This window comes from Dipodomys ordii, unplaced genomic scaffold (genome assembly GCF_000151885.1).
Source record: "Dipodomys ordii isolate 6190 unplaced genomic scaffold, Dord_2.0 Scaffold11, whole genome shotgun sequence".
Taxonomy (NCBI): Eukaryota; Metazoa; Chordata; class Mammalia; order Rodentia; family Heteromyidae; genus Dipodomys; species Dipodomys ordii.
The window spans coordinates 14,951,846-14,967,959 of NW_012267227.1; the positions used below are offsets into that span (position 1 = coordinate 14,951,846).

General features: G+C 45.2%; 2 protein-coding genes across 2 annotated transcripts in view; both read right to left on the bottom strand.

Moving 5' to 3' along the window:
* Trim69 (tripartite motif containing 69) overlaps positions 1-7,277 on the bottom strand; it is an 18,642-nt gene extending 11,365 nt beyond the window's left edge. Inside the window, exons 1-2 of the mRNA XM_013009976.1 lie at positions 7,199-7,277; positions 419-896 (exon numbers count right to left, since the gene is read on the bottom strand). Coding sequence (XP_012865430.1) covers positions 419-887 — 469 coding nt within the window. The 5' untranslated portion in view covers positions 888-896; positions 7,199-7,277. The remainder of the gene's footprint in view (positions 1-418; positions 897-7,198) is intronic.
* A 3,511-nt stretch (positions 7,278-10,788) lies between these two features.
* Positions 10,789-16,036, bottom strand: B2m (beta-2-microglobulin). The gene is made up of 4 exons (XM_013010263.1): positions 15,926-16,036; positions 13,349-13,627; positions 12,794-12,821; positions 10,789-11,035 (listed from the first exon to the last, which is right to left on the bottom strand). Exons 1-3 carry the CDS (start codon positions 15,990-15,992, stop codon positions 12,808-12,810), a joined length of 360 nt encoding a protein of 119 aa, XP_012865717.1. The 5' UTR covers positions 15,993-16,036; the 3' UTR covers positions 10,789-11,035; positions 12,794-12,807.
* Positions 16,037-16,114: the final 78 nt, after the last annotated feature.

Consider the following 16,114-nt stretch of genomic DNA (forward strand, 5'->3'; position numbering starts at 1 on the left):
CAAGTGGTAGAGTGCTAGCCTTGAGCTGAAGAGCTGAGGGACAGCGCCCAGGCCCAGAGTTCAGGCCCCATGACTGGACCCAAAAAAAAAAAATGTGGTAGAAATCTAACTCTCTATAGTAGACTATCTCATATTCTGTTGTTACATTTGTCCTAAACCTGACCAGAATTGGGAGCTTTTATAAACAAGAGCAGTTTCTTTTATGTCCATATTCTTTCTACACCTTGTATGAGTGAGGTCATCAGCCAGCTTGCCCTTTCCTATATGTAACACCTATAGAGAAAGAACTTTATAAGATATTCCGAGCACTCTGAGCTTTCTGGTCATTATTTGAACAAAGGAGAGGGGTTGAAAGAGAGAAGAAGCCCAGCAAAAGATTTTTTCCTAACGTTGGGATTGCCCAAAGCCCAGGACTTACACACCGACATGATACGGAAAGCATCACTGATTTGCAGGAACTCCTTGGATTCTCCCATAGATATACGTATATCCTTGCATTGAAAGCACATCAGTTTTCTTTCTTGCTTATTGAACAGTTTCAGAGTCTCTCCATGCTCCGGACACTGTGGTTGACCTTTTATTAATTGTAATTTCTTGATCTTCTCTACCAGCTTCTCCAGCACAAGATTGTAAGTACAGTTGCTGTGCTGACATAGCATTTTACACTGAGGGCAGAATGTTTCTCTAGTTTGCAACTTCCAGAACTCTTTGATACAGGCTTGACAGAAGTTGTGGCCACAGCTTAGCATCAGTGGGTCACGGTACCATTCTTTACACAGTGAGCAATGAAGCTCCATAGTGATATCTTGTATCATCGTCTTCGAGGGTATATGGAAGCCTGTATCACTCCCTTCAATGTAGTTTCCATTGATGTGGGAGGAAGTCATGGATGATACCTTTGGGAAAGAATAGTTTAAATGAGTTTTCCCAGGATGGTTGGTTCCATTCCTAAAAGAGCTGAAAATTGATGGAAATAGAGTACAAACACCATAATCTCTCTTTTGTAAAAACAGTCCAAATAATGTGTGTGTATGTATATGTGTGTATTGTGCCAGCTCTACTTCTAGCTTTTTTTAGTAGTTAATTGGGGATAAGAGTTTCATGGACTTTACTGCCCAGGCCAGCTTTAAACCTTGATCCTCAGATCTCAACCTCCTGAGTAGCTAGGATTATAGGCATGAGCCACCAGCACTAGCTAGTGTCTTCTAACATTATGGTTTATGGCCCTATTTAAGCTTTAACAGAGAACCACAGCAAGGGAAGAAAGAGTAGGAGTAGGCAACCAAATGATTTCTCAGTTGAGAGTTTTATTCTCAGCTTCTCTTTTGCTATTTATTACCCTTTGTTGTTGTTGTTGTTTCTGGGGCTTGAACTCAGGGCCTGTAACTGTCCTTGAACTCTTTTGTTCAAGGGTAGCATGCTACCACTTTGAGCCACAGCTCTACTTCTGGCATTTTGTTGATTAACTGGAGGAGATGAGTCTTCCTAAGACCCAGGGAGGGAAGGAAGGAAAGAAGGATGCAAGGAAGGAAGGAATGGAGGGAGGGAGGGAGGGAAGGAGGGAAAAGGAAAGAAAGAAAGAAGAAAGAAAAAAAGGAAGGAAGGAATAAAGAAGAGGGAGAGAAGGAGGGAGGGTACGGAGAGAGAACAGAAAAAGCAACAGTCAGCTGGGCGCCGGTGGCTCACGCCTGTAATCCTAGCTACTCAGGAGGTTGAGATCTGAGGATCTAGGTTCAAAGCCAGCCCGGGTAGGGAAGTCCGTAAGACTGGTATTTCCAATAAATCACTAGAAAACTGGAAGCAGTGCTGTGGCTCAAGCGGTAGAGCACTGGCCTTGAGCTGAAGATCTGAGGGACAGCGCCCAGGCCCAGAGTTCAAGCTCCACGACCGACCAAAAAAAAAAGCAACAGTATATTTTTTCTCTCTAGAAATGTTAGAGCCCTGCTTGCTTCAAAAACTAGGAACAAAGCAGGATAGGAACAAACCTAAAAGGTCCTATGATATTGAAATTAGAATATGATCTTAATAATTAGTGTATATATAATGAAATTAAACTTTGTGAGAATTGGAAACTGGGACTAGAAGTGAGGCTCAAGTGGTAGTCGGATGTGAGTAAGAAGGTCACGTAGGAGCGGAAGGCCTTGAATTGAAACTTAATACCAGCACAAAAATAATTATTTTTATGGATTAAAAGCAGTAAAAGCAGTTATTAAGATTTACACTATTTAGTATAAAGTTGTTGGCAAAGAGTAACTAACCTCCACGACACTTGATCGTTCGACCACTAGGGGGCAGAAGCAGGCTACTTGGATCAGCTTAGCAGGCCTAGGCTGCAGCAGACCTGAAGTCCTAGACCAGCTTGTTTTCTAGGAATGGGCTCAGAGCCCACGAAAGTTGGAGCCAAAACTCAGAAGCTGGAGAAAAGAGCAAGGCTAGAGTGAGGTCTGGAAGATTCCATGACAGTTTGACAGTTGGTTTGATCATCACTTACATAAGAGAAAGAGAATACCTGACTGGAATGGCTAACTAACCCCAGCCCATCCTCTCTCTGTCTCTGTCTCTGTCTTTGCCTGCTTGCCTGCCTGTCTGTCTGTCTGTCCCCACTGCCCCCCCCCCCCATCCTGGGTCTTGAACTCAAGGTCTAGATGCTGTCCTTGAGCTTTTGTGCTGAAAGCTAGCACTCTGCCATTTGAGCCACAGCTTCACCTCTGGTGTTTTTGGTGTTTGATTGGAGATAAGAATCTTGCTTTGGGCATAGGTTGAAATCCTTATAGGAGGAAGATTGTCCATGTGAAACTGTGACCTGGTGCGTGATGAGATCAATACAGATTTGCAGCAGACATGGTCCAAACTGAGGAAGATGAAGAGGAATAAAAGAGTGATTAGTAGCCACAGCCATTTTAAGAGTTGGACCGTAAAGGAATCCCACTATTCATACCTTCACCTTATCTATTCTATCACAGGCTTGATTTATACAACCCAAGACTGTTCTTAAGATAATACCATCAGGGGGCTGGGAAGGTGGCTCAGTGGTAGAGTGCTTGCCTTGCATGCATGAGGCCCTGGGTGCGATTCCTCAGCACCACATAAGCAAAAAGAAAAAAAGCCGGAAGTGGTGCTGTGGCTCAAGTGGTAGAGTGCTAGCCTTGAGCTGAAGAGCTGAGGGACAGCGCCCAGGCCCAGAGTTCAGGCCCCATGACAGTACCAAAAAAAAAAAAAAGATAATACCATCAGAGCAACATTCCTCCTTAGGTAGAAACATGCATTTTCAGCATCACAGATTAATAGGGCCCTTCTATTTTGTAAAACAATGACTGCCAATGAATCAACTTGTTGGGTCAGTGTACCTTGCCTCTGTTAGTTCTTTGAGTGCCTTGGCAAGTTGTGCTAACGTGTACATGGAAATGCTTCTCATGGTTGTTCCAGTCTCAAGATCCTACAAATTAAGGGCACTAGCATTGGTGCTATTGCTACCCACTATTGGCATTGTGTTGTCTTTTGCTATTACAAATCTGGGCTACCAGCAGTTCCATTAGCATATCTGAATCAGGGAGGGAGTGGGCTAAGGAGCACTTTCCCTCCCAATTGCTAGGAAGGGCATAGGCTGAGTTACAACTGAAGAGTAGCTCCTATGCGGGACCCAACACTAATGATTATCTATAGCTAGAACTCCCCTGTCTTCAGGGAAGGCTCCTCTTAAGCTTGTATCAAATGATACTAATGGAAGTTTGCAGTTTTTCCCTTCCTTCCTTCCTTCCTTCCTTCCTTTCTCTTTTTTTGCCAGTCCTGGGGCTTGATAACAGGGACTGGGCACTGCCCCTGAGCTTCTTTTGCTCAAGGCTAGCCCTCTACCACTTAAGCCACAACACCACTTCTGGTTTATTCTGTTTATGTGGTACAATAGAATCGAACCCAGGGCTTCATGCATGCTACGCAAGCACTCTTACCACTGAGCCACATCTCGAGCCCAGTTTACAGCATTTCTGAAGATGTAATGACCTTGCCCTCATTTGGATAGGTCTTAAGGAAAAAGAAAAGGAAAAAAAGAGGGGGGGGGCAGGGAGAATGCTTTTGGCAGTCCCTTTGCCAGAGGGACTGACAACAAAAATTTACTGAAATCCATCCTGCCTGACAGGTTTTAATTTCTTTGGTACAAAATTGGGCCTTCGGGCTGGGAAGGTAGCTCAGCGGTAGAGTGCATGCCTTGCAAGCATGAGGCCCTGGGTTCTATTCCTCAGCACCACATAAACAGAAAAAGCCAGAAGTGGCGCTGTGGCTCCAGTGGTAGAGCGCTAGCCTTGAGCTGAAGAGCTGAGGGACAGCGCCCAGGCCCAGAGTTCAGGCCCCATGACGGGCAAAAAACAAAATTGGGCCTTCCCATGGTTAGAAAACCTTGTCCTAACTTGCACACTTGTTTCTCATAGGTAGAATTCTAGTATTGTTCCCTACTTATAGTAATCACCTGAAAGGTGAAGTCATACTGGGTGATCTTAAAGTTACCCATGGGCTGCCTGATTTTAGGTAGGTAGAGTTTTCAAAATACATGGGGAATTTAACATCTTTTGCAAGGGCAGAGTCAGTCACTAAAAAAGAGCCGAGAGCTATCATCGGACAATGAAGAAAGGAAGAATTCTGCTCAGACTCCTCTACAGAGGCCATAAGAAACAAACTTTCTATTATCAGAGACTGCTATAAAACTTGCATGAAGCAGATGACATTCACAATTGGCTATACTGACAAAGGAGCCAGGACTTCTGTTCCTGTTCCGTCCTTCTCTGATCCAGGAGTATGTGAGACTGAAAGCTGTTGCCATTACTTCTATCCATGATAGTATTTGGGCCACAGGGAACGTACAGGCTATCTAGAGAAGGGCTTAGAGAGGTATCATGGTGAGTGTCACCAGAGGATAGACCTTCTTAGTTTTAGTTGAAAAGAGAATCTTAACCAACTAAATCAACTCCTTTATGCATCAGTTCAGTATTAAAAGGACACCAAGGATAACTACAAGCCAAAACAAGAGATACCTTAGGATACCTTGCGCCTAACATCATGTCTGGTGATATCCTTCAGTCCCACCTGGTCAGAGGAATTTCTTCTGTATGGACTTAGCCCTGGAGAAAGGAATCCCAACTGTTCACTCTTTGTACTTTGATGGCTCCATGGCGTCCTTTCCATTTATACTGTAGTGGATCTAAGAGGACCCTTGGCTCTACATGTAAATGAGCACCTGTTCCCCTAGTCTAATCTGAAGCTCTCCCCTTTCCTCTTTGGTTTAGGGATGACCTTTTCCCTGCTCTTTAATAGTTCATTAGGAATTGTCCCAGGTGAGTGAGACATACCTTACCAAGCCACTGATCTCCGGGTCAACAGTCATTAGAAAAGGAATGGCCTGCCTTCTGCCATTTCCTAAGTTGAATGAGTTGAATCTGAGGTCTGGGAGTATTTATTATCCTGAACAGGGCAATAGACATGAGAGTGAACCAATTGTCTGAGGTCTTTTGGTTGTCTCTTTCCACCTTTGCTGAGGCTTGGGGCCTCCAGGCAGAATGTAGGTGGCAGTTAATTCCCTAAGCTTTGGCTACATCTTGTGTGATTCAGGAAATGATGCTTGGCCGTTGTCACTTTGGATGCTTTGAGGCAATCCAAATCTTTTTTTTTTTTTTGCTAGTCCTGGGGCTTGAACTCTGGGACTGGGCACTGTCCCTGAGCCTGGCCACTGTTCCTGAGCTTCTTTTGCTTAAGGATGGCACTCTACCACTTGAGCCTCTTCTAGATTTTTTTTTTTTTTGGTTGGTAGTGGGGCCTGAACTCTGGGCCTGGGGGCTCGCATCCCTCAGCCCTTCAGCTCAAGGGTAGCCCCCTACCACTTGAGCCATGGTGCCACTTCCGGCTTTTTCTGCTTATGTGCTACTGAAGAATCGAACCCAGGGCCTCATGCATGCAAGGCAAACGCTCTACCACTGAGCCACCTTCCCAGCCCCATCTTCCACTTTTTCTTTCTTTCTTTTTTTTTTGTGAGAATACCGTACAGAGGAGTTACAATTACATGGGCAGGATAATGCGTACATTTCTTACCAAGCATTGCAGCCTCCTCCTTTGTTTACCCTTCACATCCCTTCCCAGCCTCCCCCCTCCCCTCTTCTTTTTATTTTTTTATTTTTTTTTTTGGGTCCGGTCATGGGGCCTGAACTCTGGGCCTGGGCACTGTCCCTCAGCTCTTCAGGTCAAGCCTAGCACTCTACCACTTGAGCCACAGTGCCACTTCGGGCTTTTTTCTTTTTGCTTATGTGGTGCTGAGGAATTGAACCCAGGGCCTCAGGCATGCAAGGCAAGCGCTCTACCACTGAGTCACCTTCCCAGCCCCGAATCTTCTTTTTAAGGAGAACTTTTACTACCTCTATAATTTTCTTCTAGTTAATTACTTTCTAGTACATAATTGCTTCCCTTCATAATTGAGATGATAGTTATACAACCTTGTAAATACATGATAGAAATGTGACAGCTGTGGATTTAGATGCAGGCCCCTTAGAACCTGGTGGAGAAGTCTCTCTCCCCCTCAAAAAATAAGTGGATCCCAGAGATAGGTGCCTCACCTAGCACTCCCCCATCTGTATGAGAGAACCTATTATGGCAGCGCTCCCTTTTAGGCTCTGAATCACCTGCTTCCGACGGAGTCTGCCTTCCCCTCTGCATTTTCTGACAGGCCTGTTCTTCCTTCCTAATCAGCACTGGGAAAGGGCTATTTGAAGAAGCTGGGCACCCCCAGAAAATAGAAGTCCCCATATATACAACAGTCCAATAATCCAGGTATTTTGTCTTACCTTTCCCAGTTCTGCAGGAGCAGATACTCCAGAATTAATGAAAAGGAAATGATCCAGCCCATTGTTACTTGGCTTATTTAGGTCCAGATAAGGCCCAGCTGAGCTGAAATTCCCCCCCACTTCCTGTCTACTGTGGTCCAGGAAGGACAATGCCTTTGTGCCTGCATGCATGCATGTGTATGCGTGGATGTCTATTTGTGTGTGCATGCATGTATGTGTATTTGGCAGGGAGCCAGGGAGAGCAGTTGAATACACAGGAAGAAGCAGAAGGAGGGGTAGAGTGCCCGGGGAGCAGAAGCAAGGTCCCAAAGCAGGTTGAAGGAGTGCCAAGTCTTGACAAGCACCGTCCACTCAAAACCCAGCCCAAGGTGGCTTACCGCCGGTCTCCCGCCAAAATCCTCCACTTCAGATTAGAAAGGAGACGTCCCTGGTCCTTATTTTCCTCTTTCCTCTAAGCCTAGCACTCTCTGAGAAAGGAAGGGGTGGATATTGCTCTCTGCCCCACCCCTTCTCTAGAGATTACATAAGCAGTTCTTCACTGTAAACAAGTGGTTCTCAACCAAGACTAGGCACTTTACCCCTCTATATGAGGTGGAGAATTCATGGAATACTTTGGTTATTCCAGTGATACTAGTTGAAGTATTTAGGAGCTAAAGGCCAGGCTCCCAACTTAAGTCCTAACCTCTACACACACACACACACACACACACACACACACACACACACACACACACACACACACACACACACACACACACACACACACACACACACACACTATTATTTCATTGGTTGAATATTTGCTGCTGACCACTTAATATGGCCAGCTCACATACGCTGAATTTCTCGGGAATGTAACTACTACTTCAGAGGTTTGAGGAATTTTACCTAAAGGTTTTTTAAAAACCAGTCCTGGGTCTTGAACTCAGGGGTTTGTACCCTGTCCCTGAGCTTCTTTTGCTCAAGGCTAGTCCTCTACCGCTTGAGTCACAGCACCACTTTGGCCTTTTCTGTATATGTGGTACTGAGGAATCGAATGAACCCAGGGCTTCATTGCATGCAAGGAAAGCACTCGACCACTAAGCCACATTCCCAGCTCTACCTAGAGATTTTTTTTTGATTTTTTATTTTATTTTATTTTATTATTTTGTGAAAATACTGTACAGAGGGGTTACAATTACATGGGCAAGATAATGAGTACATTTCTTATCAAGCATTGTAGCCTCCTCCTTTGTTTCCCCTTCCCATCCCTTCCCATCCTCTCCCCGCCTCCCTGCCCACCTCCCCAAAGTTGTAAAGTTCATTTTCGACATAACGACTTGTACTTCTCATTGTTGCAATGGGTCCACCTGTATCCCTATTTAAATGATTTGTTTTTCCCCTTCCCCTCCACAAATTATACCGACATCAAATACAGTGAAAGCAGGGCTTATACCATGGGGGAGGGACATACAAAGCAACAAAGAAATCATCTTATAAATGTGTTAGAAACAATCTCATGAAAGAAAAAAGAGATTTTTTTTAAAAGCATTTTAGAGAATCACATCAGCGCTAGAAATATCAAGTTTACTTCGGAGCCATTGTTGGGACTCAGAAAACAACTCCAAATATGGTCCTTGGGGATGATGAGCTAAAGAAGCAGCTTTAACCCAGTGCTTTGTGCTCTCAGTTGGCTTTGTCTGCTGCTGATTAATTGGAGAGAAGAATCTTAGGACTTTATTGCCCAGGCTGGCATCCAACCTCAATCCTCAAATCTCAGCCTCCTGAGTAGCTAAGATTTTAGGCATGAGCCACTGGTACCCAGCCAAAAGGATTATTTTTAGGAGGTAAATCTAGAAGCTTCTGAAAAATGCAATTCTGTAAATTCTTTGAATAAGAAGGTCATTCTTGGAAATACTAACCCACCAGAAGAGATTAGCCTGCAGGGCTAAATTTGGGGGAAGCTTTTAAAGAGATTGAGGATCATCTTGTTGCCCAATGTTCTTTAGCTCAGCGTCAAGAGGTTTTTTTCCTGGTATCTCTGCTATGCTTTTAGGTAATTTAATGAGCATTACCTAAAGAGCCATCTGAAGTAAAAGTATTGCCTAGAACTTCACAGCTGCAAAGCCTTTCTTATCACTTTCTCCTAGAATAGTAGCTGGCATGAAATAAGTGCTCCATATTTATTGAGTAAATGATTAAAGTGAATGAAACGAATAAGCTGTGATATAGGAATAATGATCCTATTTTTATGGATGACTGTATTAGGCTTGTATCACTATAACAAACTACAGGCCACTTAACTTGTTTTATTTAGCTCATGGTTTAGAAGGCTCAAAATCCAAATGTACAAGCTCTACAGTAAAGATTGCCTATCGCCTGTATCATGTTAGGGCCTCATGCATGTTAGGCAAGCACTCTACCACTGAGCCAACTTCCCAGCCCCCTTTTTGTGGGAGTTTTGACTTGCATATGTTTTGAGTCCAGAGACAAATTTTAAGACTTTTTTTTTTTTTTTGCCAGTCTTGGGGCTTGAATTCAGGGCTTGGGCACTGTCCTTGAGCTGCTTTTGCTGAAGGCTAGCACTCTACCATTTGAGCCACAGCTCCTCTTCTGGCCTTTTCTGTTTATGTGGTACTAAGAATTGAACCCAGGACTTCACGCATGCTAGGCAAACACTCCACCACTGAGCCACATTCCCACCTTTTAAGATAACTTTATTTTATTTTTGTCAGTGGTGGGGCTTTAACTCTGGACCTGGGCACTGTCCCTGAGCTCTTCAGCTCAAGGCACTTGCTCTACCACTTTGAGCCACAGTGCTACTTCTGGTTTTCTACTTCTGGTTTATTGGAGATAAGAGTCTCACAGACTTTCCTGCACAGGCTGGCTTTGAATCGCAGTCCTCAGATCTCAGCCTCCTGAGTAGTTAGGATTACAGGCGTGAGCCACTGGCATCTGGCTTAAGACAACTTTTATTTATTTATTTATTTATTTTTGGGTCCCGTCATGGGGCCTGAACTCTGCGCCTGGGCACTGTCCCTCAGCTCTTCAAGTCAAGGCTAGCGCTCTACCACTTGAGCCACAGCACCACTTCCGGCTTTTTTTCTTTTTGCTTATATGGTGCTAAGGAATTGAACCCAGGGCCTCATGCATGCAAGACAAGTGCTCTACCACTGAGCCACCTTCCCAGCTCCTTATTTTTTTATTTTTATTTTTTGGTCCGGTTGTGGGGCCTGAACTCTGCGTCCTGGGCACTGTCCCTCAGCTCTTCAGCTCAAGGCTAGCGCTCTACCACTTGAGCCACAGCGCCACTTCCGTTTTTTTTCTTTTTTGCTTATGTGGTGCTGAGGAATCGAACTCAGGGCCTCATGCATGCAAGGCAAGCGCTCTACCACTGAGCCACCTTCCCAGCCCTTAAGACAACTTTTAACAGAACACACAGTATCAACTGATGCCTTACCCAGATCTGGCGCTATAAAAGTTTTGCAAAATGACTTTGAAAATGATTTCAAATAACAGTGCTGTGGCAGCAAGTCTTCTGCTTTCACTGCTGTGGGCCAAAACAGTGAAAGAGGAAGTGCCCTACAGGGTGGAGAAGCCTGCTCATCACTGTACCAGGCTTCAGTTAGGTCTGTGTGGTCTCTCCAATTTCTTAGATATGTAGAGTTTAGTATATAGTAAGGGGTTCCTATAGGATCAACTGTTACTTTTATTAGGCTTTTTTTTTTTTTCTACTGACCTTCTGTGTCCAAATAGCTGGGCGCCAGTGCCTCATGCCTGTAATCCTAGTTACACAGGAAACTGAGATCTGAGGATCAAGGTTCAAAGCCAGCCTAGGCAAGGAAAGTCTGTGAGACTTTTATCTCCAATTAGCCACCAGAATACCAGAAGTGGCGCTGTGGCTCAAGTGGTAGAGCACTCTTCCTGAGCTGAAGGGCTGAGGGACAGCAGCCAGGCCACCAAAAAACCACACACACAAAGTGCCAAATTTTGTTTTAGGTTTTCAAGGTATTTTATTATTTTTTTTACAAGATACTTGAGACCAATGTTAGTCCTCAGTTTTATTTCTGAAAGTCTGGTCTACAGGAAGATAAACATGCCAATGATGCCTGAAGTGAAAATAAAGAGTAGGTGGATGATACCTGTCTTTAAATGGTTATAACCTATTTGGTGCATAAAGTAGACATGTATATCAGTAGGAAACATTTCCAATGAGACCAGTCATCTTTTCAAACCTGAAAAGGAAAAATAGAGAAAGTTAGTAAATGAAATTTATTTTATTTGGATTACAGCTCATACCATCCATTTTATCACATTTCTGTTGGGTAGAATACTTTTTTAAAAAAAGTAGCTGCAGACAACTCTTCAAATCCAATGATGCTCCTAAAACATTAGCGGCAATGCTGATATTAGAGTTTGAGTCTTACCCTCAAACTCTTCTTTCTTATTCTTTTTTTTTTGCCAGTCCTAGGCCTTGAACTCTTGGTCTGGACATTGTCTTTGAGCTTCTTTTGTTCAGGATAGCACTCTACCACTTGAGCCACAGAACTACTTCTGGCTTTATCTGTGTATGTGGTACTGAGGAATCAAACCCAGGGCTTCATGCATACTAGGCAAGCACTCTACTGCTAAGTCACATTCCCAGCCCAGCTCAAACTCTTAAATTATATGATTGGGAAAACCACTCAACCTCTCTGATGCTCTCTCAAACCAATTCTCTGCCCTAGAATATAATAGACAATTCTAATGGATTTTTAGCATCAAGGTAACCTGGCCTAGAAGACTAAAAAACAAATACAGTGACTGCCCAGAGAGTCTGAACAAGAGATCAAAGGAATGAGACAACTGCAGAACTATGTCACCCCTTCTCTTTTCGGAGAAGAACAAAGCCACTGCTATGCCAAGGAAAAGAATGTGGTTTATTTTCAAAGAAATAGCAGAAATGCCCTCGCTGGAAATAAGGGAAGACCAAACCCTTGCAGGGGGGTTGGATAACTAATTGCCACGCTAGCAGTCTTCTGCTCTGTCTTTAGAGGGTTAATGATGTTGGTAAAGCCACAGCCCTGCCAACAGTTAGACCTGTGGCTACCCTTCATGCCACAACATGGGAGGAAAAAAAAAAGAATTTCCATAGTATTCTTTTTTTGTCTGCTGACATGCTACTCTGATTAATGTTCCAGTACTGAGGCTTCACTTTAGGGCCTTACATTCCCGCTCTACCACTTGAGCCATGGGCTCACTTCTGGTTTTCTGGTGGTTAATTGGAGATAAGAGTCTTAAGGACTTTCCTAACCCGGCTGGCTTTGAACCGCAATCCTCATATCCTAGCCTCCTGAGTAGTTAGGGTTACAGGAGTGAGCCACTGGTGCTCAGCTTGAACCACACCTTTAATCTAAAAGGTCCCCCCCCCCTTTTTTTTTTTTTTTGCTGTTGGGTCCAGGGGCCTGAATTCTGGGCACTGTCCCTCAGCTCTTCAGCTCAAGGCTAGCGCTCTACCACTTGAGCCACAGCACCACTTCTGGCTTTTTCTGCTTATGTGGTGCTGAGGAATGGAACCCAGGGCCTCATGCATGTAAGGCAAGCGCTCTACCACTGAGCCACCTTCCCAGCCCCTTTTTCTTTTTTTTATTGTTATTTTAAAGGTGATGGTCCATAAAGGTTACAGTTATATATGTGAAAGAATACATTTCTTTTTGGACAATGTCATACCTTCCCTCTTATACAAAGCAATTTCTTTGTTGTTGTTGGGGTTTTTTTTTGCCAGTCTTGGGGTTTACACTCAAGACCTGGGCACTGTCCCTAAGCTGCTTTTTGCTCAAGGCTAGCATTCTACCACTTGAGCCACAGTGCCACTTCTGGCTTTTTCTGTTTATGTAGTACTGAGGACTCGAACCCATGGCTTTATATGCATGCCTCGCAAGCACTCTACCACTAAGCCACATTCCCAGCCGCCCCCCCCCCCCCAAACAAGTTCTTAAAAGTAAAAAACCCACCTCCAGGATGCTGGTTAGTTGTCTCGCTCTATGAAAAAGAAAACAGAAAGAAAAATATTTTAAGTTTTACTTATAAAATACTATGTGCTAACAGCTGTCCAGATCTTCTAGTGGTAAGACTGGCAGAACAGGCTAATGTTTCCTAACTCTTGAACACTTGTTTACAATTACCCAGTAGGACTTACTCCCTGCCTACTAGCCTCAGAATGCAACCTAAACCAAGACAGAAAACACTGGGAGGGGCCAGGATTGTAGGAGGCTAGGGACGGTGGGGTGTCAGGCTTCTTGATGCTAAGTGTCCATGAGGCTGGAGGAAGCCAGCGTGTGGGAAGAGTGTACGTGCATGCCTGGGTGGGGCGCTGCCACTCCCAGTCTCATTGTGGGGGCTCCTGTGGCTCCGGGAGCCCGAGGTGCCAGAATCTCTTTAACTGGTGACACTGATCAGCGTTTTGGGCATTTTTCCTGACAGCCCTAGTGTGCAGGTTTTCTAAAAGCCCAGTGACTCAACTCAAGTACAACTTTTCAACAGCTCAGAGAAAAACGTTGAAAACTTACCCCACTTCACTACCATGGGCGTTTTCAGAGTGGAGTGAGTAACTTTGCATGCGTATTCATCCCTGTCATTGGGAGTGAACTCGGTATGGACCAGAAGGTAGAAAGACCAGTCCCTGCTGAAAGCCAGATCGGACTGTTCCACTTTCTCTATCTTCTTTCCATTCTTCAGCAGTTCTATTTCGATCTGAGGTGGATGAAAACCCGACACATAGCAGTTCAGGTAATTTGGCTTCCCATTCTCTGCTGGGTGACGGGAATAGACTTGAACCTTTGGAACAACTGTGAAAAACATCAGAACATTAACATTTAAAAATTGCCAGAATAGCAGAATAATTCACTTGAGGCTAACTTGGTCTCAAGCTGAATCAGGCACTGAGTGTTAAATCTGGTCTTCTATTTCTCTCCTTTTCCCTCCCTCCCTCCCTGAGAGTGTGTGTGTGTGTGTGTGTGTGTGTCTGTCTGTCTGTCTTTCTCTCTCCTGGTCCTTGCCCTTTAGCTCTGAGCCTGGGCACTGTCCCTAAGCATCTTTCCTCAAGGCACTCTACCACTTGAACTATGCACCACTTCTGTCTTTCTTTGTGATTAATTGGAGAGGAGAGTCTTCCAGACTTTCCAGCCTGGGATGGTTTTGAACTGGGATTCTCCGATAGTAGTTTTCTGAGTAGCTAGGATTACAGGTGTAAGCCACTGGTGCCAGTGTTGGCCTGGAATTCTTTTTTCTGATTTTTTTTTTTTTTTTGTCGGTCATGGGGCTTGAACTCTGGGCCTGAGCGCTTTCCCTCAGCTCTACAACTCAAGGCAAGCGCTCTGCCTCTTGAGCCACAGCACCACTTCCGGTTTTCTAGTGGTTAATTGGAGATAAGAGTCTCACGGACTTTCCTGCCTGGCTGGCTTTGAACCGTGATCCTCAGATCTCAGCCTCCTGAATAGCTAGGATTACAGGCGTGAGCCACCAGTGACCAGCTGGCCTGGAATTCTTTAATGAATTTAGTGAAATACAACGAGATTTTGCAAATATATCATCATAACTCTTCTAAGAACGGATTTTGTGTGCGTGTGTGTGTGTGCGCGCGCGTGTGTGTGTGTGTGTGTATGTCTATGCCAGTACTAGGGCTTGAACTTGGGGCCTGGGCATTGTCCCTGAGCTTTTGTGCTCAAGGTTAGAGCTCTACCACTTGAGACACAGCTCCACTTCCAGATTTTTTTGTGTGTCCAATTGGAGATAAGAGTCTTAAGGACTTTGCTGCCTGGGTTGGCTTTGAACCTTGATCCCTAGATGTCACCTCCTTGAGCAGCCATCATTATAGGTGTGAGCCACAGGCACCCAGCTGAATCTGAGCTCAGCTACTTCCTAGCTCTGTATCTTTGGAAGAGTTATTTCAGCTTTTAAAATTAAAATTAAAAAGTTAAGTCATGCTTGCAGTAAAAATGCATAGTTGATAATGGATATGGACCTTTTAGAGACAATTAACATTACACATGCTCAAATATTACCCAGAAATGGTTAAATATAATATGTATGTATTTGGGAGTTTCCCAAATAAGATTTTTTTCTTCTTCAAGGAGAGAAGATTAGAGCATATAGCCAGACATTTATAAAGTGCTCAAGAGCCAAGTGCTAATAGCTCACACCTTTAATCATTGCTGTCAGGAGGCTGAGACCTGAGTCTGGAGGCTTAAAGCCAGCCTCAGTAGACAAATCTCCGAGACATTTATCTCCTTGTAACAACAGCGGAAAGTGGAGGTGGGCCTCAAATGGGAGCAGGCCAGATGCCAGCCAGCCTTGCCACAAAACAACAACAACAAAAACGAAGCAAGAACACAAGGATCTGAGTTCAAGCCCCAGTACCTGACCCTCCCCCCCCCAAAAAAAAGGGGCTCTAGATTGTGGCTGTCTAGAATAATCTTGGTAGCCATTTGGATTGCCCTCTTCCCCAACTGACAAGTCTCCACTTTCTCAAAGCGGAAGGTGCCAAAGGGCCAGCCCTCCGCGAGAACATTCCGAGGTTCAGGCCTCTCCACCTTGCTCCAGAGAATCCCATAAGGGAAGGGGAAGATGCATGCTGGTTTGTTTTTGGCCTGGGGCTTGAACTCAGGGCCCAGGGCCCTGTCCCTGAGCCTCTCAGTGCTCAAGACTAGCGCTCTACCACTTGAGCCACAGTGCCACTCCCGGCCTTTTCTGTGTCTGTGGTGCTGAGGAATCGAACCCAGGGCTTCAGGCAGGCTAGACGAGCACCCTACCCCTGAGCCACCTTCCCAGCCCCAGGAGGCATGCTTTTCAGACAAGGATTCCAGTGCGTTTTGTGTCAGGTTCCATTGCAATCCCGACTTGTCATTTATCCCCGGTGTCACTTCAACTCCGGGAGCCTCCTCTCCCCCCTCCGTGGGGTGCGGGGAGACCCTCTGATGCTGGAGCATCCTGGGCCTAAGTGAGGGGGGGGGAGAGAAACTGGGGGTGGGGTGGTTGTGGGGCAGAGTGTCACCCAGATAAGAGAGTTCCAAAAGGGACAAAAGGGAAGAAAAAGTGGGATTGGGGGTGGGGGAGAAGGAGGAGGAGGAAGAGGAGACGGCACTCACGTTCCACCGCTTCCAAGCCCATCAGGAAGAGCAGGGCCACCAAGGCCAAGACCACGGGGCGAGACATCTCCACCAGCCGTCCCGAGTTCGGAAGGCAAAGGCGAAGGCGGGCCCCGGCGCGCACGCTTAAAGTCCCCCGCGCGCCCGCCAATCAGGAGCCAGCCCGTCCCCCGCCGTCAGCTGTCTCCA